Raw genomic sequence first — 27,690 nt, 5'->3', positions numbered from 1 at the left:
CTTATTTAATTGCCTGGTTGACCCATTCATTCTTTGGTACGATGTTCTTTAATCTCCATGCATTTGGAGGTTGATTTTTCTGTGGTTGATTTCAAGTTTCAGAGCATTGTGACCTGAAAATGTGCATGGTATGATCTCAGTTCTTTTATATTGATTGAGGGCTGTTTTTGTGAACCAGTATGTAATCTATTGGAGAATGTTCCATGTGCACTTGAGAAGAATGTGTATTCTGCTGCTTTAGGATGAAAGTTGTGAATATATCTGTCAAACTACAATATAGAACCAGAATACATCTGGTTCAGTGTATCATTCAGGGCCATTGTTTCTTTGATTTTTCTGTCTGGATGATGAGTCCATTGCTGTAACTGGAGTTTTAAAATCCCCTGCAATTACCACATTCTTACAAGTAAGATTGCTTATGTTGTGATTGTTTTATATGTTTGGGTGCCCCCGAATTGGTGCATAGACATTCATAATTATTAGCTCTTCTTGATGGGTAGACCCCGTAATTATGCTATAATGCCCTTCTTCATCTCCTGTTATAGCCTTTAGTTTAAAATCTAGTTTGTCTGATAGAAGCATGGCTATTTCAGCTTTCTTTTGACTCCAGTAGCATTGGGTATTCTTTCCTGCTTTGTCAGATTAGTTGCCATACATTTGTGGATCCATTTCTGGATTCTATATTTTGTTCGATTGATCTGTGTCTGTTTTTGTGCTGGTACCATATTGTGTTGTTGATACCAGCTTTGTAATACATCTTGAAGTCTGGGATTGTGATGCCTCCAGCTTTGATTTTTTTTCAGGATTGTTTTGGCTAATTGGGGTCTTCTGTGGCTCCATACAGATTTTAGGATTGTTTGCTTTAGCTTTGTGAAGAATGCTGGTGTTATTTTGGTAGGGAGTGCAAGAGTGTGTCTTTAGACCCAGCTTCTAGTTAGTAGTCCTTTGAAATACTTGCTTTTGGCACTAGTGTGTACATAATTCATTGCACAATATCTTTTTGTGGTATGAAAAAAATACCCTCAAGGGCCATTAATAGAAAAATGTTTGAATAAACTATGCATGTTCCTATAGTAGTTACAAATGTCTACATAGGGGGCATCTGGATGACTTAAAAGATCATACAACTCTTTTTTCTTTAAGTCTGTTACAGCCTGCAAGTGAGTGAGTGGGGGAGGGGCAGGGAGAGAGGGAGAGTGAGAATCCCAAGCATGTTCTGCACTGTCTCGTGGAGTCTGATACAGGACTAAGCTCAACTGTGAGATCATGACCTGAGTCGAAATCAAGAGTCAGATGCTTAACAACTGAGCCACCCAGATGCCACAGAAGAGCGTACAACTGTTGGTATCAGGGTCATGAGTTTGATCCCCACATTGAGCATAGTGGTCACTTAAAAGAATAAGTAAACTTAAAAAATGTCTACGTATATTGATGTGAAAACTCCATAACATAATTAGATGAAGGTCAGTTCCAGAGTATCTCACAGTGTAATATCATTAATGGTATAAGAAAAATAATTATGTATTTTTATATGTGACAGCTAGCCCAGGAAGTTATGTTTCTCTGTGTACTAAAATACATGGAAATTTAGAAGGTCCTGAACATAAACTCCAAATTGATAGCATTGATTTTTCACTGGAGATAAAAGACTTTATTGTTTTATTTTTTTGTATTTCTGTATTTGAACTTTTAAAAATAACATATTCACATTAACGTATAAACATTATATTTGAAACTTAAACTGGGAATGTATTTACATTAATGAATGAGCATTACTTAACCATAAATTGTTGAAAATATAGAATATAGCTAACGCTACTAGATTTTTACTAAGTAAAGTAGTTTTATGGCTAATTTACAGCAAAACTTTTTATCTTTCTTAGGTCCTCATGGAAATTACAATTAAAGGACTGCCCCAGAAAGTATTAGGTTCACCAGCATATCAGGTTGCTAATATGGATATTCTTAATGCAAGTATCTTAAATGTAATGATATGGTTAAAATTAGCCAAAAAAAAAAAGTTCCATGACAGTTGTTGTTTTCCCTAACGTAATGAAACATAAATTGTGAAATTTTGAGAGAATTAGATTTGGAATGCTGATTATGTTAAAGGGAAAAACTGATAACAGTAATAAGTTAATGTAAAGAAATATGGCACTATTAATGGAACTGTTTTTCTGAATTACATAAAAAGTTCTAGAAGGAAAGTTTTCTATTTATTTATACATAGTAATAGTGGTGGTTACTGTTTAAAAATTTGGAAGCATAGTAACAGTTGCTTGATTATGGTGAAATAAACATAACTACAAGATGTAGGTATTTGTTAGTCCAGGATGTTTTAACTTAATGTTCTTTTTATGTCTGGCATATTCCATTCCTCAATTGCTCATGTAGATGGAATAGCTGTCATTGAAATATAAAGAGCTTGATTTTTGTGTGTGGCTTATAGAAATATATTTGCTGACATTGTGTCATATCCTAAGTAATAGGTAAAGTTAAATTATTTGTAGCTTAAAAGGATCCTATTTAACATAATTGTAGGAAACGTGTAACAAGATTATACTCCTTATAACAAGAAGATTGACTGCAATCTCCTGTCTTTCTTCAGGGGACTCCTGCTTTGTTCTTAATTCAGTTAATTTTCAACAATAATCTCCTGGAATATGGTGTAGAAGATGAAAGGTAATTTAAACTGAAACTAGGCTTTTTTATGTTTTATTTTTTGAGAGACAGCACGAGCAGGGGAGGGGCAGAGAGAGACAGAGCACAGAATCTGAAGTAGGTTCCAGGCTCTGAGCTGTCAGCACAGAGTTCGATGTGGGGCTCAAACCCACGAACTGTGAGGAGATGACCTGAGCCGAAGTAGGACACTCAACCTACTGAGCCACCCAGGCGCCCCCTGAAACTAGCCTTTTTATAAACTTGGAAAGGTGGCTGTTTGATGAATGAGAGTCTTGAATTATATACTATATCATTTTTTTAAATTAAAAATATCAAAATAAAACTTGGGATTTATCATTTCTTGTTTCCTTGGCAGTTACTTTTAGAATTTTAGTAGTGTGGTGTAACTAATGTATTTTGGCAAAATGCACTCTGGTTAATGCATGGCTCAAAATTTTTTCTTCAGGTTTTTTCTCAATCTGGAAACACTTGTAGACTGTGTCCTTTCTGGACCAACTTCACCACTGGCTTTCAGTGACTCTGTTTTAAATGTTATTAATCAAAATGCAAAGTTGTTGGAAAACAAGGAGCATCTCTGGAGAATGTGGAGTATTATAGTCACCCCACTAACTGAATTGATTAATCAGGTATGACATAAGTGCTACATATTTCCCCTAAAACTTAAGTTTGAATTTGAATAGAAGATGTTAAAAATTTTCTCCTGTGGGATTAATTTCCTATTCTTTATATTAGTTGATTTCTTTTCATTGCATTTCTGCCTTTTTTGAGAAGGTATAACTTAATGGGGACTAATCAGCTCCATTGTTTCCAGTAGTGATTATAAAGCCAAAAGGCTCAGGTCTGTTACATACAACTTTTCATATTTATATTTCAATTTATTTCATTATTTGTACTATTATGGAAGAATAATGTTCTTCTCGACCAGACTGTATATGAAGATTTCCATGGGCAAGCCATGTTGGTGATTGTGGCAAAGCCATATACTAGTCCCTGAACCAGTAATCTGCTGAGAGTTGACTAACCCTTATCATTTAAATACTTTAAAAAGTTACATTACTGGCAGGGGTAAGGAGCTCAAGTTTTGTCACTACTAATAAATGGTTCATCAGCTGCTTTGTCAGTCTTTATTTTTTATTTTATTTTATTTAAAAAAAAATTTTTTTTTTTTTAAACGTTTATTTACTTTTGAGACAGAGAGAGACAGAGCATGAACGGGGGAGGGTCAGAGAGAGAGAGAGGGAGATACAGAATCCGAAACAGGCTCCAGGCTCTGAGCTGTCAGCACAGAGCCCGACGCGGGGCTCGAACTCACGAACTGTGAGATCATGACCTGAGCCGAAGTCGGATGCTCAACCGACTGAGCCACCCAGGCGCTCCTTTGTCAGTCTTTAAATGGAAGTATGTTCTGGGAAATACTCTGCTGTGATTCTGAAATAAACTGAAGACTCAAAATTCATTAAGTGATAATATAATGGCCATTATTTTTACTTCTCAATTCACATCATTTAACATTCTTCTGGAAGAAAAAAGTTTACATTCCTAAATAGTTTTCTATTATTTGAAGGATAGCAATTCAAGTTCTTGCTTGAATCCTACCTTCTATGTATAGTAGAAAATTTTGGACTTACTTCTGGGATTTTTTTTTAAGGACCTAAACACCGTGCATTGTTTCTCAGGGTTGCTGTAACACATTACTGTAAGCTGATGGCTTAAAACAACAGGGATTTAGTCTTATAATTCTGGAGCCCAGAAATCCAAAATCAGTGTGTTGGCGGGCTTGGTTTTTTCTGGAGCCCTGTGGGAGAATTGTTCTATTCTTCTCAGTTAGCTACCTTTGATTGCTGGCAGTTCTTGATTGTTGCTAGGGTTGTAGACCCATCACTAATCTCTCCCTCCATCTTCACATGGCATTCTTACCTGTGTCTTTTTTGTCTATCCAAATTCCTTTTCTCTTATAAAATACTAATGATTGGATCAAGACACACCCTAATCCAACATGCATTCATTTTAAGTTGATTACATCTGCAAAGTACCTATTTCCAAATGAGGTCATATTTGCAATTAGAGGACTTAGGAGTGCACTATCTCTTGAATATCTCAATACTGGGGGACATATTCTTACTATAGATAATAAAATGGTACTACATAGACTAGAAATAGATGGTAATTTGTCTAATTTCTTCATTATTTTTCTTGTTTCAGACCAATGAAGTGAATCAAGGTGATGCCTTAGAACATAACTTTAGTGCCATATATGGTGCATTGACTTTACCAATAAACCATATATTTTCAGTACAGAAATTTCCAGTGGTAAGGCAATGTCACATTTTTTACATGAAGAATTTACAATTTTCTGAAAATGTTATTTCACCCTTTATAATGAATTCCTACAGTAATTTTTCCTGAAATGAGATTTCCTTATGACTTAATTAGCTTAGGGTAAAGGAAAATGGTGAAGGAAGAAAGAAATTTCTCTTGACCTCTGATAGTTGTGGCATTATTACAGTTCTTCAAATAGAATTCTGGAGGGGTGGCGGACTTAAATACTGTACACTAATGTCTTCTATGACACCTTAAATGTTACAGTGGCTTTTTAAGGTATAGTCTCTTAGGTGTTTTATATGCAGATAGACATTTTAAAATTTTCTTTCTTACTGTTAATTTTAGGCTACCATGAAGACCTTACTTAGAACTTGGTCAGAATTATATAGAGCATTTGCCCGCTGTGCTGCTTTGGTGGCAACTGCAGAAGAGAATTTGTGCTGTGAGGAACTTTCTTCCAAGATCCTGTCCAGTTTAGAAGATGCAGGCTTTTCAGTGAGTTTATCCCATACTGACCTTGGTTGTATTTAAAGAATACTTTCCAAATAAATTGAGATGACATGTGTGAACTATCATTTATTAATGCTTTTAGTTGATAAGGGACTAATACATAAACAAGTAACAGCATTGCAAAACAGTTTTGTGTCTTTGGTCTACAAGACTCTAAAGTCCATGTTTCAGGACCACTAACATGGAGGCACTTTTAGTACTTTTCCTACACAGGCAGTGCTTGTGTCATTCTAGATTGACAACACAAGGACCTTGTCCTGGAGCCAGCTATTCTCATATTTATCTGTTAGATCTTCAAAGGCAATCCTTTAGAAGTTTGTAGACTTAACAGCGGAGGACTGTTTTTGTATCTTTCCTTTATTTAATAAAAGAGGCAAATGCTTTCAATTGGTTTATATCACTAGAGTAGACTTCTTTTTTGTATTCACACAAATAATTTACATATTGATACCTATGTACATGAGTACTGTGTTCTTGCCACTTGAATTCTGTTATATAACTCTGAAGCATGCTTTTTTCATCTGGAAATATGGACTTCTATCATTTGATAGTGGTTATCACTGTTAAGTAGAGATACTGGGGCACCTGGTGGCTCAGTTGATTAAGTATCTGACTCTTGGTTTCTGTTCAGGTCATGATCTCATGATTGGTAAGTTTGAGCCCTGCATCAGGCTCTGCACTGACATTGTAAAGCCTGCTTGGGATTCTATCCTTTCTCTGCCCCTCTCCCACTCTCTTGCTTGCCCTCAAAATAAATAAAAATAAGCTTAAAAAAAAAAGAGGTACAAGAGCTAGAAATTCATCTTTCAGATTTTTTTATTGCCCTTATAGTATCTTTTTAAAAATATTGGTACAATTTTGATACGATAGAATTTGTCAGGATGACTTTAAAAATGTCATCTTATCACTGAAAAAAACTTCTGTAGCACTTACGGTAAAAATCCAAACTACTTACAACTGCCCGTGAGGCTGATACTTCATTCTCCAAGGGGTCTTTCCTAATTAAGTTTGCCAATATCTATGGTAGCACCTTGTTATTTCCTTTTTGGCACTTCTGTCAGAAGCATTTGTGTACTTCATTATGTTACTTAACACTCCATGAAGTACATTCTGTCTTCATATGTGTCCCTGGCATTTATCTGGCACATAGTGAATGTTTTTTTTAAATCCAAGTTAACATATAGTACAATAGTGATTTCAGGAATAGAATTTAGTGATTCACCACTTACGTATAACACCCAGTGTTCATCCCAGCGAGTGCCCTCCTTAATGCCCATCCCCCATTTTGCTCATTCCCGCCCCCCCCCAAACCTCACCAGCAACCCTCAGTTCTGTGTCCTTAAGAGTCTTTTATGGTTTGTCTCCCTCTGTTTTTATTGTATATTTCTTCCCTTTCCCTATATTCATGTTTTGTTTCTTAAATTCCACATGTGAATGAAATCATATGGTATTTGTTTTTCTCTGACTTATTTCTCTTAGCGTAATACACTCCAGTTCTATCCATGTTGTTGCAGAGGGCAAGATTTCATTCTTCTTGGTTGCTGAATAATATTCCATTATATATATTACACCTTGTGTATCCATTCATCAGTCAACGGACATTTCGGCTGTTTCTATACTTTAGCTATTGTTGATAGTACTGCTGTAAACATGGGGTGCTTGTGCCCTTCAAATCAGCATTTTTGTGTCCTTTGGGTAAATGGCACATAGTGAATTTGTTGAATGATTTTTAAAAAAAAAATTTTTTTTTTTAACGTTTAATTATTTTTGAGACAGAGAGAGACAGAGCATGAACAGGGGAGGGGCAGAGAGAGAGGGAGACACAGAATCTGAAACAGGCTCCAGGCTCTGAGCACAGAGCCCGATGCGGGGCTCGAACCCACGGACTGCGAGATCATGACCTGAGCTGAAGTCGGACGCTTAACCGACCAAGCCACCCAGGCGCCCCTGTTGAATGATTTTATAACTGTTAGGGAGAATGTCAACCCACACTTTTCATCTTTTAAATACTGTCTTGGTTACACTTTCATCTTTGTTCTCTTCTGAAATAAGTTTAGAATCTGTTAAGTTTTATGAAATACTCTTTAGATTTTGTTTGGCATTGGTTGGTTACGTTGAATTCATAGAGAAATTTGAGAAGTACTCTTTATTATGTTGAATCTTTCCATCTAAGAATAATTGTGTTCATATAGTTAGCTCTTGTAAGGTTAACCTATCTTGCTTGTTTGTTTTTTTTTTTTAAGAGCTGGCTTTCAGCCATTAAAAAGGTCCATCTATTCCAACCTGCCACACAAATACCCATAACGTGGTTGTTTCTGTAGTATTTATAAAAGCTGTTGCTGATGTGCATTTCTTTATATCGAACCAGTCTTTTTTTCTTCAGATACCCTTAGTCACAGTGAAATTCTTTTCAAACGTTGCAAAAATATAGTGTTTTAAGATTTTTGCCTGTATCTCTGTTAGTGAGATGGAAATTCCTCATTGTCTAATTTTTGTCTAGTGTAAGAATGTCATCTGTAGTTGTATTCGTTGATTATCACCATTGAAAAAAAATTTTTTTAATGTTTTATTTACCTTAGAGAGAGACAGTGTGAGGAGGAGAGGGGCAGAGAGAGAGAGGGAGACACAGAATGTGAAGCAGGCTCCAGGCTCTGAGCTGTCAGCCCAGAGCCTGATGCAGGGCTCAAACTGCGAGATCATGACCTGAGCTGAAGTCAGAAGCTTAACCGACTAAGTCACCCAGGCACCCCGATTAACACCATTTTTGAAGTCACTGATAAATTCTATTGTATAAAAATACAGTAATCAGAATTATCCCAGTATTGTGGAGAAGAATGTTATACTTGATACTGACATTGTATGTAAATTATTCTCAAATTTAAAAAATTTTAAAAATGTTGAAAGTACATTAAAAACTGAAAAGATGGGTTTCTAACTTTTAAATTTTCAGTGTCATTACTATATTACACCGAATGTTTTTGTTTCCATTTTTCTGGGTAAATTTTTAGCTTACATCTGAAGGTGTCACTTTTTCATCTTTTCCAATATATGCATCTAAGGCTACTCTTAATACTGCTCTTAATGATTATAGGATATTAATTTTTTCTTTAATTTTTATTTTGGTTCAAGTATAGTTAACGTACAGTGTTAAGTTACTGTTTCAGGTGTAAAATACAGTGATTCAGTGCTTCTGTACATTACACAGTGCTCACCATAAGTGTACTCTTAATCCTTTTCATCTATTTTACCCATCGCCGCTGCCCTCTGGTAACCATCAGTTTCTTCTCTGTAGCTAAGAGTCCGTTTTTTGGTTTGCCTCTTTGCTGTTGTTACTGTTACTATTTTTAAGTTTATTTTGGGGGAGAGAGAAAGTACATGTCAGGGAGGGGCAGAGAGAGAATCCCAAGCAGGCCCTTCACTGTCAGCCTAGAGCCTGACACACACGGGGCTTGAACCCATGAACTGTGAGATCATGACCTGAATCAAAGTCAGATGCTTAGTTGACTGAGCCAACCAGGCATCCTTGATGTTGTTTCTTTTGTCTAAAATTCCACATATGAGTGAAATGACATACTTGTTTTTCCTTGACTTACTTCATTTAGCATTATGCCCTTTAGATCCATCCACCTTGTTGAAAATGGCAAGATTTCATTTTTTTTTTTTTTTTGGCTGAGTAACAGTCAATTGTATATATACACCGCATCTTTATCCATTCATCAATTAATGGACAGTTGTTTTTTTTTTAATTTTTTTTTCAAGTTTTTTATTTACTTTTGGGACAGAGAGAGACAGAGCATGAACGGGGGAGGGGCAGAGAGAGAGGGAGACACAGAATCGGAAGCAGGCTCCAGGCTCCGAGCCATCAGCCCAGAGCCTGACGCGGGGCTCGAACTCACGGACCACGAGATCGTGACCTGGCTGAAGTCGGACGCTTAACTGACTGTGCCACCCAGGCGCCCCAATTAATGGACAGTTGAGGTGCTTCCATAATTTGGCTATTGTAGGTAATGCTGCAGTAAACCTAGGAGTGCATATGTCTTTCAAATTAACATGTTTGTATTCTTCGGGTAAATACCTATGGTGGAGGATCATATGGTAATTCTATTTTAATTTTTTGAGGAATCTCCATACATGCTGCACCAGTTTGTACTCCCACCAACAGTGCATGAAGGTTCCTTTTTCTCCACCTTATAGTCAACACTTGTTTTTGATTTTAGTCATTCTGACAGATGTGAGGTGGTGTCTCATGTGGTTTTGATTTGCATTTTCCTGACTTGTGCTGTTGAGCATCTTTTCATGTGTCTGTTTGGCCATGTGTATGTCTTCTTGGAAGAAATGTCTGTTCATATCTTCTTGCCATTTTTAATTGGATTATTCTTTGGTTTTTTAAAAAAAATTTTTAATGTTTATTTTTAAGAGAGAGATACAGTGTGAGAGAGGGATGGGCAGGGAGAGAGGGAGACACAGAATCCGAAGCAGGCTCCAGGCACCGAGCTATCAGCACAGAGCCCGATGTGGGGCTTGAACTCATGAGCTTTGAGATCATGACCTGAGCCGAAGTCGGACGCTCAATTGACTGAGCCACCCAGGCGCCCTGGATTATTTGTTGTTTTTGATGTTGGGTTGTAGAAGTTCTTTACTTGGATACTGCCCTTTTTATGAGATGTGTCATTTGCAAATATTTTCTCCCATTCCATAGGTCGCCTTTTAGTTTTACTGATTGTTTACTTTGCAAAACTTTTTATTGTGATGTAGACTCAGTCATTTATTTTTGCTTCTTTTTCCCTTGCCTAAGGAGACATACCTAGAAAAATGTTGCTATGGCCAGTGTCAGAGGTAATTACTGTGTGTGCTCTCTTCTAGGATTTTTATGATTTCATGTGTTACATTTAGGCCCTTAATCCATTTTGGGTTTCTTTTTTTGTCTGGTGTAAGAAAGTGGTCTACTTTTATTCCTTTGCATATAACTGTCTAGTTTTCCCAACATCGTTTGTTGAAGAGAGCATCTTTTTCTCATTGGATAGTTTTTTTTGCCTCTTTTGTCAAAGATTGACTATATAGTCATGAGTTTTTCATGGGCTTTCTGTCCTGTTCAATTGATCTATGTGTCTGTTTTTGTGCCAGTGCTGTACTGTTTTGATTACTATAGCTTTGGTAGTATATCTTGATATTGGGGATTGTGAGAGCTTTAGTATTGTTCTTCAAGATTTCTTTGGCCATTTGGAGTCTTTGTGTTTCTATACAAATTCTAGGATTATTTATTCTGTGAAAAATGCTGTTGGGATTTTTTTTTAAAGGGATTTAATTTTTTTTTAAATATTTATTTATTTTTGAGACAGAGAGAGACAGAGCATGAGCATGGAAGGGGCAGAGAGAGAGAGGGAGACACAGCATCTGAAGCAGGCTCCAGGGTCTGAGCTGTCAGCACAGAGTCCAGTGTGGGGCTCATACTCTTCAGCTGCGAGATCATGACCTGAGCCAAAGTCAGAAGCTCAACCAACTGAGCCACCCGGGCGCCCCAATGGGATTTTTATAAGGATTGCATTAAATCTGTCAGTTGCTTTGGATAGTATGGACATTTTAACAATATTTTTTTTCCCTGTCTGTGTGCATGGAATATGATTCCATTTGTGTCATCGTCAATTTCTTTCATCAGTGTTTTATATATTTTAGGTTACAGGTCTTTCATCTCCTTGGTGATGTTTATTCCTAGGTATTTTATTATTTTTGTGCAATTGTAAATGCGATTGTTTCCTTAATTTCTCTTTGTGCTGTTTCTTTAGTATATAGAAATGCACTGGATTTCTGTAAACTAAGTTTGTATCCTGCGACCTTACTGAATTCATTTATCAATTCTAGCAGTTTTTTGGTGGCATTTTTTAAAGGTTTTTTTCTAGGTATACTATTATGTTATCTGCAGATAGTTTTACTTCTTCCTTACCAGTTCGGGTGCCCTTTATTTCTTTTTCTTCTTTGATTGCTGTAGCTAGGATTTACAGTACTATGTTGAGTGAAGGTGGTGGGAGTGGATATCTTTGTCTTATTCCTGACAATAGGGGGAAAACTCTCAGTTTTCACCATTGAGTATGATGTACACTGGGTTCTTCAGATATGGCCTTTATTATGTTGAGGTATGTTTTCTCTAAACCTACTTTGTTGAGGGTTTTTATCATGAATGGGTGTTCTACTTGTCAGATGCTTTTCCTGCATCTATTGAAGTGATCATGTGGTTCTTATCCTTCCTTTTGTGATATATCATGTTGATTTGTGAATATTAAACTGCCACTGCATCTCAGGAATAAATCCCACTTGATCATGCTGAATTATTCTTTAATGTATTTTTGAATTCCATTTAGTAATATTCTGTTGAGGATTTTTGCCTCTGTTCATCAGAGATACTGGACTGTACTCTTTTTTGTAGTATCTTTATCTGGTTTTAGTATCTGGGTAATAGCGCTCATAGAATGAATTAGAAGCTTTCCTTCCTCTTCTGTTTTTTGGAATATTTTGAGAACAGTTATTAACTTTTCTTGAAATGTTTGGTAGAATTAACCTGTGAAGCCATCTGATCCTGGACTTCTGTTTGTTGGGAGTTTTTTGATTACTGAATTTCATTGCTGGTAGTTGGTCTATTCAAATTTTCTATTTCTTCCTAATGCATTTCTAGGAATTTATCTATATTTTCTAGGATGTTTAATTTGTTGGCATATACTTTTCATAATATTCTTCTATAATACTTTTTATTTCTGTGGTGTCAGTTATTATTCCTCCTTTTTTTTTTTTTTTTTTCCAAAGATTTATTTTTAATCTTTACACCCTAAGTGAGTCTCAAACACACAACCTTAAGGTCTAGAGTCTCATGCTTTTCTGGCTCTGTTTCTCTTTCTGATTTTGTTTGAGTCCTCTTTTTTTGTTGATAAGTCTGGCTAAAGGTTTAGCAGTTTTGTTGGATTTTTCAAAGAAGCAGCTCTGGTTCATTGATCTGTTCTATTGCTTTTTTAGTTTCTAATTCATTTGTTTCCTTCCTTCTATAATTTTTTTTTTAATTTTTTTTTTTAAACGTTTTTTATTTATTTTTGGGACAGAGAGAGACAGAGCATGAACGGGGGAGGGGCAGAGAGAGAGGGAGACACAGAATCGGAAACAGGCTCCAGGCTCCGAGCCATCAGCCCAGAGCCTGACGCGGGGCTCGAACTCACGGACCGCGAGATCGTGACCTGGCTGAAGTCGGACGCTTAACCGACTGCGCCACCCAGGCGCCCCCTTCCTTCTGTAATTTTGGGTTCTGTTTGTTCTTTTTCCTGCTCCTGTAGATGTAAGATCAGATTGTTTATTTGATATTTTTTCTTGCATCCTGCAGTAGGCCTGTAATGCTATAAACTTCCCTCTTAGAAACACTATTGCTGCATCTCACAGGTTTTGAACCATCATTTTCATTTGTTTTCATGATTTGTTGGTTGATCCATTCATTGTTCAGTGCCATATAATTTAACCTTTCTGTATTTGTGTTTTCTTGAGTTCTCATTTCATAAGGTTGTGGTTGGAAAAGATGGGTTGTATGAGTTTGATTTTTGAATTTGTTGAGAGTTGTTTTGTGGCCTAACGTGGTTCATTCTGGAGAAGGTTCCACGTTCACTGGAAGAGAATGTGTGTTATGCTGTTTTAGATTGGAATGTTCTGAATATTTCTATTAGATCCATTTGTTCCATGGTACTGTTCAAGAGTAGTTCCTTCTTGATTTTCTGTTTGGATAATCTATCCATTGATGTAAGTGGGTGTTAAGTTCTCTACTATTACTGTATTACTATGAATTATTTTATGTTTGTTATTAGCTGTTTTACATATTGGGTGGTCTCATGTTGGGTGCATAAGTATTTACAATTGTTTAATCTTCTTGTTGGATTATGATTATCCTTTATGATTATATAGTATCTTTGTTACAGTCTTTGTTTTAATCTGTTGTGTCCAGTAGAAGTAGTGTTTCTACCCCAGCTCTTTTTCCACTTTCATTTGCCTGATTGATTCTTTTGCATTCTTTCACTTTCAATCTGCATGTGTCTTTAGGTCTGACATGTGTCTCTTGTAGGCAACATATAGATAGATCTTGTATTTTTTTTATTCATTCCATTACTGTTTGTCTTTTTTTTTATTTTATTTTTTTTAATGTTTACTTTTGAGACAGAGACAGAGCATGAACGGGGGAGGGTCAGAGAGAGGGGGAGACACAGAATTGGAAGCAGGCTCCAGGCTCTGAGCCATCAGCCCAGAGCCCGACGCGGGGCTCGAACTCATGGACTGCGAGATCCTGACCTGAGCTGAAGTCAGACACTTAACCGACTGAGCCACCCAGGCGCCCCACTGTTTGTCTTTTGATTGGAGCATTTACTCCATTTACATTCAAAGTAATTTTTGAGAGGTTTGCACTTAATTGTCATTTTGTTTCTTGTTTCCCTGTTGTTTTTGTAGTTCTTCTCTGTTCCTACCTTGTTCTCAGAGTTTCCTGGCTTTCTTTCGTGATATATTTGGATTCCTTTTTTTCTTTATTTTTTGCATATCTATTACTGGTTTTTGATTTGTGGTTACTATTAGGTTTGTATGCAACATATTTTGCATGTAGATAGCAATCTATATTAAGTTGATCACTACTTGAGTTTGAACTCATTCTTTACTCCTGTCTCTCTACCTGCCCTGTCTTTTAGGTATATGGTGTCATTCTTTACATTCTTTTGTTTTGTGAATCCCCTTACCGATATTTATAGATATACTTCATTTTACTGCTTTTTGTGCTTCCTGGTTTTCTTCTACTTAAGGTCCATTCCACTCAAAGAGTCCCCTTTAACATTTCTTATAGGGCTAGTTTTTTGGTCATGAATTCCTTTATGTTTTGTTTGGGAAATTCTTTATCTCATCTTCTATTCTGAATGATATCCTTGCTGGATAGAGCATACTTGGCTGCTGGTGTTTGTTTGTTTGTTTCTTTCTTTCTTTTCTTTTTCTTTCATATTCTTTGAATATTTAATGTCCCTCTCTTGTGGTTTGCAAGGTTTCTGCTGAAAAAATCTGCTTATAGGCTTAAGGGTTTTCACTTGTATATAACTGTTTCTTCTCTCTTGCTGTTAAAATTCTTTTTATCACTGCTTTTTGCCACTTTTATTACTATGTATCTTGGTGTGGACCTTCTAGGGTTGATTTTGTTGGGGATTCTCCTGTGCCTCCTGAATTGGATTTGTTGACTTTCTCAGGTTTGGGAAGTTTTCAGTTATTTCTTCAAATTTTCTGCCCCCTTTTCTGTCTCTTCTTCTGAGATCTCTGTAATGTGGATATTATTATGCTTGATGGTATCACTGAATTTCCTTAATGTTTTCTATCTCTTTATTCAGGGTCTCACTGAGATTCTCCAATCTTTTTCCAAGTCCAGTAGGCATCTTTATGACTATTGCTTTAAATTCTCTGTCAAGCGTATTATTTATTTCCATTTCGTCTATTAGTCTTTTGTTATGATTTGTTCTTTTCTTTCATTTGGTGCATGTTCCTCTGTCTCCTCATTTTATGTAACTCTGTTTCTATGTGTTAGGGAGGTCAGCTGCATCTCCTGCTCTTGCAGGTGGTGGCCTTATAAAGAGAGGTCCTGCAATGCCCTGTATTTCAGTGTCCCCTATTCACCAGAAACTCGTTCTTGAGGGTGTCTCATACATGTGTTGTATGTGCCCTGCTGTTGTGTCTGAGTCGCTTTTGTCTTCAGCCCAGTTGTCTGCAGTGGTTCTCACTGTTGGCTAGGTTTGTCCCTATGTTGTTAGTAGGTCAGTTTGGTGCCGTCTTGGGCTTGAGTTGAGTCAGACCAGGTGTTTGCCAATAGCAAGGAACTCCGTGTTACTTTCCCTATGTTCCCTGAGAAGCTTTCATTGGTAGGTGGGGCCTGCAGGCAGTCCTGATGTCTGCCCCGAGTCCACTGCTGGAGCCACAGTTAGAATGGTGTATGTGGTTATGTTCCCCTCTCCTGGGGTAGGAGTCACTTTGGAGTCCTCGTGATTCCTGTTGGGACTGTTTGCCCATTGCCATACCATGGGCGGGCTGGAGGGGCAAGTCCACAGAAAAACACAGGTGCAGGGCAAGACTTTAGCATGCTAATTGGAGAATGTTCATGCTGTGCTAGCTCCTGTGTATGTCCATGTGTCTAGCCCGGGCGTTGGGAGAGAAGTTGGACCTGCCAGCTCTTTTGTTCTTACAGAAGTCTCCTAAGGACCCCTGCTCCTCCAGCACTTGTTTGAAGTTTAGTCATAAATGTCTTTCCCTTATGCTCCAGGTGTTTCTCAAACTGCTGCGTCTATGCTGTATCTCAGTAAGTTTGTTTGTTATGCTGTTTATGGGTGGGGACTCGAGTTTCTCCTGGCAGTCCCGGCCCAACCAGCTGATTTTTGAAGTTCCAAGTGTTGAGCCCCACTGATTGTAAGAACTCCCAAAGTAGCCCTTCTGTTTTTCAAAGCCATATGTTAATGGGGATTCATCTCCCTGGTGCCTGGCATGGGGTCTGCTTCTCACCCTTCTCTGTGCCTGCTGTCACCTTCCTTACTGGGGACCATTTTGTGAGTCAGCTTGGTTACCAAAGGCATCTCCACCCTTCCTACTGTTTTCCATATGGCCCCTTCTCTACATTTAGCCATGGAGAGTATGTTTTGCCAGTCTTTGTGTTGTTTTCTGGGTGATTTGCACTGATGTGAGTGTCACCTAGGTGTATTTTGGAGATAGGGTGAATTTAGGCTCCTTCTACTCTGTCATCTTCCCCCTACCACCTGTTATCTTTTTTTTAAATGTTTATTTATTTATTTTTGAGGGGGGTGGGGGAGGGGCAGAGAGAGAGGGAGACCTGCATCTGAAGTCGTCTCCAGGCTCTGATCTGTCAGCCTGGAGCCTGACACGGGACTTGAACCCACGAAGTGTGAGATCATGACCTGAGCTGAAGTCAGACGCTTAACCCCCAGGTGCCCCCTACCACCTGTTTCTAAGAACCTTGGTAAAGTATCTCCCTGATGTGAAGTTGATATATTTGAACATGTTTATTACATATTTTGATGCTACATCATCATGCTTATAGGTTTGTGACTTTGTCTTCATGGTAATTAGTTCCTCTCTACCTTTTTGAATTTTACCTACTTGATATTAACTGATATGAATATGCTTATGCCTTTTTGAGAATTTGTGTAATCTTTTTTTATTTTATTTTTTATTATTTTGAGAAAGACAGAGGGCACAAGTGAGTGAGTGACAGAGAGAGACAGAGAGAAGCAGAAGTGGGGCACAAGCTCACCTGAAGTGGGACTTGAACTCAAGAACTGTGAGATCATGACCTGAGCCAAAGTCAGATGCTTAACTGACTCAGCCACCCACGTGCCCTGTGTAGTCTTTTTTAAAAAAAGAAACTTGCCGTGGGGTGCCTGGGTGGCTCAGTTGGTTAAATGTCTGACTCTTGATTTCACCTCAGGTCATGATCTCACATTTTCTGAGACCGAGACCCTCCTCAGGTTCTGTGCTGGATGTGGAGCCTTCTTGGGATTCTCCCTACCACCCACTCCTCCCCCTCCTGTGCTCACTTGCGTGCTCCCCCTCTCTCAAAATAAATAAACATTTTTAAAAATAACAAATGAAAAAACTTACCCAGCAATACAAAGAAAATTGCATGAAATAATACAGTTTGATAAATTATTATACGAAATATTTCTGTAGCCATCACCAAGGTCAGTTATAGAGCATTGTCAGCACCCCAGATGCTCCTCCTATGTGTCTTTTGCAGCATATAAATAAACATGGAAGTCTTTTTAATAAGTAGATTTAATCTTGCATTTAATAGGAAATGGAGTATGTGTTTTAATCTTTAGCTTCTTTCAGATATAGTGTTAAAACTTCTATTCATCTTTTAGATTTGAAGAGTTCATATCTGTAACATTCTACCCCAGCAAGTAAAGACATTGATACCACTCTCCTACAAATTTTTATACTTACCACCTTTCAGGTTTTGTTAAAAAACCTAAGTTTTACTTACTATATTATTATACAGGGTACTCTAAAACTTGGAAAATAAGTAAGTTTACAAAATTTGAGGATATTTTGTTGCTCAACCTAGTTTCCTATATCCTATTATTTTCCTTTGTTTAAGAAAAAAACAGATATATATATATACACACACACACACATTTTATATATATATACATATGTATATATGTATATAAAAATGATGCCTGTTACCTGGTACTAATATATAAGATACACACACACACCCTCATATAACTGATAACCTCCTTGTTTGGTACATATAACTAATCAGTATTGATTAGTTACAATTTTTAGGTTCCAGAAAATTTAGATCACAGAATTTTGACTAAAATTATTTATTATAGCTTATATTGTTGCAGATGCATACTTTGATACTTTTTTTTTTTCCTTAATAACTTTGTTCTGTAAAGTTACAGGATTTTTCTCTAGTTTTTGGAATTTAGACATTTCAGCAGGGTGAAATGGGGTGTCATTATCATTTTTAAATATTTTTGAGAGAGAGGGTGCACATGGGAGGGGCAGAGACAGAGGTTTGGAAACAGGCTCTGTGCTGATAGCAGAGAGCCCAGTGTGGGGCTTGAACTCCTAAACTGAGGTCATGACTTGAGCTGAAGTTAGATGCTTAGTAGACCCTTTCAATCTAAAGAGCTGTGCCTTCATCTCAGAAAAATTGCCTTGCTTTAATGGTGTTCTTTGTCCCTTCTGTTTTTCAGTACTGTTTTAGGTGGTTTTTAGGCCTTTGAATTTATCTTTTGTGTCCCTTCTTTTTCTTTCTCTACACCTGTTTGTGTTTTGTTTGGTACTGCTTTCTAGGAGCTTGGTTAATTTGTGACTTAATTTGTGGTTTAAATGCTGAAGTGTTTGATAATGGTTTTGTTTTTTTAATTAGTGTTTTCTGTAGTTATTATTACTTCCTCTATTTTTTTTGAGAGAGAGTGCGGGAGGGGCAGAGAGAGAATCCCCAGCAGGCTCTGCACTGTCAGCATGGAGCCTGATATGGGGCCTGATCCCATGACCCTGGGATCGTGACCTGAGCCAAAAGCAAGAGTTGGATGCTCAATCAACTGAGCTACGCAAGCATTCCTGTGATTACTATTTTTAAGTCGATAATATTTCCTCTTCCTCTGGCATATTAATTTCCTTTTGTTTGTTATTAGATTTTTCCTCATGGGTTAGTACTGTTGATGTTTAGCCCACCTTTCCCACGGGACTGGTTCTCCTTGTGAATGTGCATGTTTATTGATTAAGGCTAATACTGAGCAATACTGGTATTTGGAATGTGTTTCCTAGAGAGAGCCCCTCTTTTTCCAGCCTTGATAGCAAATTGAAGTTAGAGGCATCTTTTACTTGGTCATTGGAGCCTGAAGGAAACACCTGGGGATTTAACATCTTTTGTATATGAAAATATGGATTGTCATCTGGACTTTCTGTGTAATTTTTGTTGGTTCATTGGGGCACTGCTGCTTTCCTCCTCCTGGTTCTTAATACTCATTGGGGGAGATTGTCTTTGGGGGCAGACATGTGAATTATCCCAGTGAAGTGGAAAAGTGGATAGTAATGGAGAATAAGGGGAGAAGAAAGTGCATTTGTTTTATAGATCTTTAATTTCAGTAGTGTTTTAACTTTTTTCTCAGAACTCTCACCGTGTCTTCTGTTACTTAGGTTTGCTAGGAGGGTGCCTGGGAGCTCAGTCAGTTGAGCATCTGACTTTGGCTCGGGTCATGATCACACAGTTTGTGAGTTCGATCCCTGCATTGGGTTCTGTGCTGACAGCTCAGAGCCTGGAGCCTGCTTTGGATCCTGTGTCTGCCCCTCCCCTGCTTGTGCGCACACTCTCTCTCAAAAATAAACATTAAAAAAAAAAAAAAAAAGTTTTGCTAGGAAGGCTATTTTGGAGGTGCTTTTTTTTTTTTTTTTTTTTTTTTTTGAACTCATGGTGCTGGGATTTTCTTGGTTCTGTGTTTAGTCTCCCTGCCTTTAAAAAAATGTTTCCAGAAAATCTCTGATGCTTCTATGAATTTTATTTTTGTTTTAGTTAGATTACAGGAGGAGGAAGAAAGGGTATGAGGGAGCTTAGCAACTTTTTCATTGTTTTGTTTTGTCACTGGGTTCTGGTGAACACATGTAATTTTCATGAAGAATTTGATAAAGACTCTAATTAAGAACCTTGTTCTTAGGGCCTCTGGGTGGATCAGTCAGTTAAGCATCTGACTTCGGCTCAGGTCATGATCTCACAGTTTGTGAGTTCGAGCCCTGCATCAGGCTCTGTGCTGATAGCTTGGAGACTGGAGCCTGCTTCAGATTCTTTCTCTGCCCCACCGCCACTTGTGCTCGCTCGCTCTCTCTCTCAAAAATAAACAAACATTAAAAACAAGAAAAAAGAACCTTGTTCTTATGGGGCACCTAGTGGACTTTGTTGGAAGAGTATGTGATATTTATTTATTTATTATTTTTTATTTTACGTCCAAGTTAGTCAGCATGTAGTGCAACAGTAATTTCAGGAGTAGATCACTTAATGCTCCTTACCCATTTAGCCCATCTCCCCTCTATCAACCCCTCCAGTAACCCTCTGTTTGTTAGAGTCTCTTATGTTTTGTCTCCCTGTTTTTATATTATTTTTGCTTCCCGTCCCTTGTGTTCATGTGTTTTGTGTCTTAAAGTCCTCATATGAGTGAAGTCATATGATATTTGTCTTTCTCTGACTAATTTCGCTTAACATAATACCCTCTACTTCCATCCATATAGTTGCAAATGGCAAGATTTCATTCTTTTTGATTGTCAAGTAATACTCCATTGTTTATATATATACCACATCTGTATCCATTCATCCATTGACAGACATGTGGACTCATACTTTGGGCTCTTGTTGACAGTGCTGCTATAATACATTGGGGTGCACGTGCCCCTTTGAAACAGCATACTTGTATCCCTTGGATAAATACCTAGTAGTGCAATTGCTGGGTTGTAGGGTAGTTCTATTTTTAATTTTTTGAGGAACCTCCACACTGTTTTCCAGAGTGGCTGCACCAGTTTTCATTCCCACCAGCAGTGCAAAAGAGATCCTCTGTCTCCACATCCTCGCCAACATCTGTTGTTGCCTGAGTTGTTAGCCATTCTGACAGGTGTGAGGTGCGGTATCTCACTGTGGTCTTGATTTGTATTTCCCTGATGACGAGTAATGTTGAGCATTTTTTCATGTGTCTGTTGGCCATCTGGACAGATGTCTTCTTTGAAGAAGTGTTTATTCATGTCTTTTGCCCATTTCTTCACTGGATTATTTGTTTCTTGGGTGTTGAGTTTGATAAATTCTTTATAGATTTTGGATACTAACCCTTTATCTGTCATTTGCAAATATTTTCTCCCATCCTGTCATTGCCTTGTAGATTTGCTGAGTGTTTCCTTCACTGTGCAGAAGCTTTTTATTTTGATAGGTCCCAATAGTTCATTTTTGCTTTTGTTTCCCTTGCCTCTGGAGGCGTGTTGAGTAAAGTTGCTGTGGCCAAGATCAAAGAGGTTTTTGCCTGCTTTCTTCTCCTCGAGGATTTTGATGGCTTCCTGTCTTTCATCTTTAAGTCTTTCATCCATTTTGAGTTTATTTTTGTGTATGGTGTAAGAAAGTGGTCCAAGTTTGGTTTTCTGCATGTTGCTGTCTGTTTTTCCCAGCACCACTTGCCGAAGAGACCATCTTTATTCCATTGGATATTCTTTCCTGCTTTGTCAAAGATTATTAGTTGGCCATACACTTGTGGGTCCATTTCTGGGTTCTCTATTCTGTTCCATTGATCTGAGTGTCTGTTTTTGTGCCAGTGCCATACTGTCTTGATGATTACAGCCTTGTAATACATCTTGAAGTCTGAGATTATGATGCCTCTTGCTTTGGTTTTCTTTTTCAAGATTGCTTTGGCTATTCAGGGTCTTTCTGGTTCCATACAAATTTTAGGATTGTTTGTTCTAGATCTGTGAAGAATGCTGGTGTTATTTTGATAGGGATTGCATTGAATATGTAGATTGCTTTGGGTAATATTGACATTTTAACCATATTTGTTCTTCCTATCCAGGAGCATGGTATCTTTTTCTTTTTTTTTTATGTGTCTTCTTCAATTTCTTTCATAAGCTTTCTACAGTTTTCAGTGTATAGATTTTTCACCTTGTTGGTTAGATTTATTCCTAGGTATTTTATGGTTCTTGGTGCAATTGTAAATGGGATCAATTCCTTGATTTCTCTTTCTTTTGCTTCATTGTTGGTGTATAGGAATGCAACCAATTTCCATGCATTGATTTTATATCCTGCAACTTTACTGAATTCGTGGATTAGTTCTAGCAGTTTTTTGGTGGAATCTTTTGGGTTTTCCATATAGAGTATCATGTCATCTTGCGAAGAGTGAAAGTTTGACCTCCTGGGCAATTTGGATGCCTTTTATTTCTTTGTGTTATCTGATTGCTGAGGCTAAGACTTCCCAATACTATGTTGAATAATAGTGGCGAGAGTGGACATCTCTGTCTTGTTCCTGACCTTAGCGGGAAAGAAAGCTCTCGGTTTTTTCCCCGTTGAGGATGATATTAACATTGGGTCATTCATATTTGGCTTTTATGATCTTGAGGTATGATCCTTCTATCCCTACTTTCATGAGGGATGAGAGAAAGGATGCTGTATTTTGTGACAGGCTTTCTCTGCATCTGTTGAGAGGATCATGTGGTTCTTGTCCTTTTTTTTTTATTAATGTGATGAATCACATCGATTGTTTGTGGATATTGAACCGGCCCTGCACCCCAGGTATAAATCCCACTTGGTCTTGGTGAATAATTTTTTTTAATGTATTGTTGGATATGGTTGGCTAATGTGTTGTTGAGCATTTTTACATCCATGTTCATCAGGGAATTGGTCTGTAGTTCTTTTTAGTGGGGCCTTTGTCTGGTTTTGGAATCAAGGTAATGCTGGCTTCATAGAATGCATTGGAAGTTTTCCTTCCTTTTCTATTTTTTGGAACTGCTTCAAGAGAATAGGTGTTAACTCTTCCTGTGACTTTTGATCTTGGGGTCATGAATTTGAGCCTCGTGTTGGGTGTAGAGATTACTAAAAAAAATAAATGAACTTATAAGTTAAAAAAAGAAAGGGAACCTTGTTCGTCAGACTCAATTTATTGGTTTATATGCTGAGTCTACTGGGCATCTTAAAAATGATTTATTTTCCCTAAATGTTGAGAAACAAAAATTATGGTACTTGGCACACAGAAGTTAATGAGCAAGTATTCATAACTGTATTTCATGTCCCTTATAGGTTATATGTGGGAATGAATGTCTTATATTTTTTGTTGATGCTTGCTATATTTGGAATCTATGCCAGTAGTTGGAAGTTTCTAATATAATATTTAATTTTTCTTCCCCAGAATTTGTTGCTCTTAGATAGGATCATTCATATTATTACTGTAATGGTTGATTGCATTGACTTCTCACCATATAATATTAAATATCAGCCAAAAGTTAAATGTAAGTATTTTTGTTTTTATTTTGTTCACCCAGTATTTGATAAACACGACTATCTAAACTGTTGTCAAGGCAAATCCTAATATTTTTTCTGACCTCATTTTGCTGACTTTTGATGTATAACCATGTCCTACTTTGCTATATAACTTTGGTATGCTAGGAGCTTAAATGCTCTTACATGCCCATGCTCACAGTCTCTCTCTCTCTCTGTCACATACGCACCCACATATCTTTATTCTTTTGTATAACACTGAAAGATCAATATTATCCTATTTAGAGATTGTGTAGTAAGAGTGATTTTACTTGCCATCTTATACAAGGGATTATCTGGGCAGGAAAATTTGATGTTTGTTATTAAAATGTTGTTATTTGTTGCATTACTGATAATGTTCACATTTGCTAGTTGGTTAAGACAATATCTGCCAAGTTTTCCACTGTAAACTACTGTAGAGTACCTATGATTAATAAATTAATGTTTTGTGGCAGGTTATTTGAGACTATATACTTTTTTTCTCAGCCAGTTTTCACTCATGATTTTATCATCCACTAATGCTTTTTGCCTGAAACACTAATGTTACCAGAAGAATAGTTTGTTGTTTCATTTGATTATGTTAAATTGTGTCAAGATACTTAGCTCCTTTGTCTTTAATTAATTCTAAAAGCTGTCCCTATTATTTATCTCATTCTAATAAATCATTCTGCCGTTACTGAGCACTGTTAGGCACCAGTCACTTCCAGGTGCAAATGACATCCTAATGTAAGATAGAACTTCCTTTATCCCATTTTATTTTTACCACTGTGAGTTTCTGTTATTCATTGGTTTATAATTCATTGCTATTAATATTTATGCTCATGTTGGCCTCTTTGACCATTTCATGTGTTTCCATTATTTTTTGAGAACTTTGGCATAAGATAATCAGGCTCATTCTGTACTTCTCCCTCCTTAAGCCTGGAACCAGACATATTTCCAAGAAACATGGTTCCTTTTGCTGAAGATGGCATTTAGAAACCAAGGTCTAGTCATTGTGACTAAGATGTCACTGCTTTTTGATCCTCTTGAGTAGAGGTTTGGGATAGGTGTCGCCTGACTCATGGGCTGTCTTGTCAGCCTTAACATCCTGGCCTTCAATTTCTGGGGGACGATTCTAATTTATATTCATCTGGGAAACAGATTCTAGGGAAGAAGGAGAGTTTTCTCTTAAATCTGAGCTATTCTACTTTTAGAGACTGGATTCTTTGAGGGAAATGGGTAATTTCGGACTGTGTTTTTTGTTTTGTTTTTTTGACAAAGTGGATTCATCCCTGTAGGTAGGTATCTGAAGAGAGGCAGAATCTAAGAATAGTAAACAGGAGTGTCGGACAGTGCTTTTAAGATACATCTTTTTCTTTAAATTTAAGCTTTTCCTGTATTCTTGCTGAGGATTTGGATCTGTGATTTGATTAATGTTATTTGTAGGGTTCAGTTTATTATACAGGAAACTAATTTCTAAGGGAAATTTTGTTTTAAAAATTGAATTTTAAAATTTAGTTTTGGAACTTACATAATTTAGTACTTACGAATTAGTTGAAATTCAGAGAATATAAAAACTTGAAATGCGTTTTATAATTCTTTAGAGAAAAGACACCCACTTTTCTGGAATTCTCCTAGATCTGCCAAATAGTTTTCCTTTGTCTCTGCTTCTGATTTAAAGATACGGTTGTAATATATCCAATAATGGCATATCATTTTAAAATTTTGAGTATCATTCTAGAGAAACACGTATATGAGATGTACAGTATCTGTCATTGAAATGAGATAAATTGTAAAGATGTACAATGACACTTTTCAAAGTACTTGACTTTTTAATAAATTCAATTTTATCTTAGCACCACAGAGACCTTCAGATTGGTCCAAAAAGAAGAAAGAACCTTTAGGGAAATTGGCTTCTTTATTTAAACTTACTGTGAAAGTGATCTACTCTTTCCATACTCTGAGCTTCAAGGAAGTACATTCTGATACTCTCCTCACTGTTGGCAACTCAGTCACCAGTATTCTTTCCAAAGTACTTGGACGTATTTCTTTGCCTTCTATGATCCGAAAAATATTTGCAACTTTATCAAGACCTCTGGCATTATTTTATGAAAACTCAAAGTAAGTATTTTTTGACTTAATAGCTTTAAATTAAGTGTCTTGGATATAGGTAGCAAACTTTGGTCATTTTCCTAGCAGCGTGTGGTTACAAATGGTAATCTACAATTTAGTGAAGAGGACAATATACTCTGCTTTTGTTAAAAAGATAGTTCAAATCATACATAAAACGAGGTAGAAATTGTGAGTTTTTAATTTTGTATGGTAGTTCAACCCTCCTTTTCAAAACAAATTTTTTTAATGTTTAGAGAGTGTGCGTGGTGCAGGGACAGAGAGAGGGTGCAGGGACAGAGGGAGACACAGAATCTGAAGCAGGCTCAGGCTCGGAGCTGATGCTCAGAGCCTGATGTGGGGCTGGAACTCATGAACCACGAGATCATGACCTGCGCTAAAGTCAGAGACTTAACTTAGCCACCTAGGCACCCCTCAACCCCCCTTTTCAATTTAGTACGTCTCTTTTTAGATTTCTTAATACAAATAAATACACCTGTTAAGTGTATGACTTACATGTAGCATATTTGACATGCTACTTTGCCATTAAGTATATGGCGTGCACTTAAAATATTGTATGTATCTTGCACCATACATATAAGAATCTCATTGTCTTTAATGTCTCCATAGCGTTCCATGAAACTTTGTACCCAATTTTTTATTAGTGGACATATGTGTTTTTCCAGCCTGTTCACTCATAACAATATTATAGTTGAACATATTTGTACACACATCAGTGTCTTCATCTTCTACTATGTCTGCAGAACAAGGCCCTAGAAGTTAAATTGTTCGTCCAAATGGTATACACATTTAAATTTCTGAATTATCCTGTGAAAATTTATTTTAATTTACATTATCCTTTACATTTGAATTGAAGCAACCATTGCCTTAAAAAACCATGAAAATATCCCAAATAGCATACTTTTTAAAAAGCAGCTTGAAAGGATTCATTGATGTCTTTTCTGTCAAGCTTATGTGGTTCAATCATAATTGTCCATCTTTTTAAAGTTATAGAGAAAGTTTCAGGAACAAATTTTACAAAGTAGAACCCTAAATACATCAACTTTTTGTATGTCTTTCAGTCTTTAAGTTTCATCAAAAATAATTTATGCTTTTTAAAAAAGGTACAATAACAAGTAAACTAGTATTAGTAGTTTGAGGTCTATTCCAGATGTTTTTCCTGGACTCCTTTTTTAAAGATAGGTTTGTTTCATGCTTAATGTTTGGTAATTTGACATTTTTTAGATGAAGATTTGGGGCACCTTTTAAAATCACTACACATGTCTCATTTTTATGGCTGCATTATGTATTTTTAGGCTTAACTTTCTGAAATGTAAGTGGTACTCTTGTGTTTTTCTTCCCAGGCTTGATGAAGTTCCTAAAGTGTATAGTTGTATGAGCAACAAGGTAAAAATAGACAATTGTCTATAAAACATAGCTTCATGAAGAAAAAATGTTAGAGTTCAGATAGTTGTCTTCCTTACATATACTTCTGATTTTTAAAAGGTTTATATATTTTCAGTTTTAATAGGCATTTAATAACATGACATGGACACATTCACAAGATAGTTTTTAAAGAAGAATAACATTGCTTTAAATTCATAGACCTTATTAACTCTTATCCCTTTATATAGGAGAGTATTTATAGGTAAAACTTGTGTAGCTAGCTGTTAATCTCTGTTCATGAGAAAACAATTTTTTCTGTTAATGGAAAATAAGCTTGACATCAAATCTTACATCAATAATTAATTTCACCTGACAGTTTGTCAGTTTATATATTAAACCTGTATTTAAGGAAATAGGTGCTTTAAAAACCATTTGAATTGTAAAAATTGAAGAAGTGGTAGCATGTTGTGAGTTGCTTAATTTATAATTCTTTGTGCTTTTATCTTTACTATTTTAAAAGCACATTTCCAAATGTTATCCTAACAAAATTTTCCTTTTTCCTAGTTAGAAAAGCTATTAGGAGAGATAATTTCTTGTCTGCACTTCAGCTACACTGGAACTTATGACAGCGAACTTCTTGAACAGATCTCTCCATTATTATGCATAATATTTTTGCACAAGAATAAACAGATTCGAAAACAGAGCGCTCAGTTCTGGAATGCCACATTTGCTAAAGTGACGATGTTGACTTATCCTGAAGAGTTAAAGTATGCTAATAACCTATTTCATACAGTTACTGTGATATGTAAATTGATATTTTTGTCTTAAAATGAATTTTTCTTAGAGGAATCATTGCAGAGGATTCCTCAATTGAAATGTTATTTTGAGGATGTGGTAATTACTAAACATTATTTGGTTTACTTTGGTCCTTCGAGTAACCTTGGTTTTAGGAACATAAAAAGCAATTTAAAACTTTCCTTGATAAAAGAAATACAAAGGACAAGAAATTGATGGTTATTACATCTGGGTGATGTGTACATGGGTATTTAATGTAAAAGTCTACTCCTGCTTGAAAATTTTGTATGATAAAAATTTGGAAACTTTTTAAGAGAATTTGGGAACTGAAGAATGTAGCAAAG

At 36.6% G+C, this 27,690-nt stretch overlaps 1 protein-coding gene across 7 annotated transcripts in view; it reads left to right on the top strand.

The window, feature by feature from the left end:
* RIF1 (replication timing regulatory factor 1) overlaps positions 1-27,690 on the top strand; it is a 74,592-nt gene that overhangs the window by 25,895 nt on the left and 21,007 nt on the right. For 6 of the 7 annotated variants that reach the window (XR_009257532.1, XM_058715310.1, XM_058715307.1 and 3 more), the window contains 9 exons: positions 1,884-1,970; positions 2,609-2,682; positions 3,128-3,308; positions 4,885-4,992; positions 5,350-5,499; positions 22,950-23,049; positions 24,913-25,177; positions 26,530-26,572; positions 27,116-27,318. Coding sequence is in view for 6 of the 7 variants with exons in the window: in XM_058715310.1 (XP_058571293.1) it covers positions 1,884-1,970; positions 2,609-2,682; positions 3,128-3,308; positions 4,885-4,992; positions 5,350-5,499; positions 22,950-23,049; positions 24,913-25,177; positions 26,530-26,572; positions 27,116-27,318 (1,211 nt within the window). In the remaining variant the exon portion in view is untranslated. The remainder of the gene's footprint in view (positions 1-1,883; positions 1,971-2,608; positions 2,683-3,127; positions 3,309-4,884; positions 4,993-5,349; positions 5,500-22,949; positions 23,050-24,912; positions 25,178-26,529; positions 26,573-27,115; positions 27,319-27,690) is intronic. The other variant, XM_058715309.1, reaches the window with a different exon arrangement.

Source organism: Neofelis nebulosa, chromosome 2, assembly GCF_028018385.1.
Source record: "Neofelis nebulosa isolate mNeoNeb1 chromosome 2, mNeoNeb1.pri, whole genome shotgun sequence".
Taxonomy (NCBI): domain Eukaryota; kingdom Metazoa; phylum Chordata; class Mammalia; order Carnivora; family Felidae; genus Neofelis; species Neofelis nebulosa.
The sequence above is the reverse complement of the archived record's forward strand: the minus strand, read 5'-3'. Positions and strand labels throughout refer to the sequence as shown.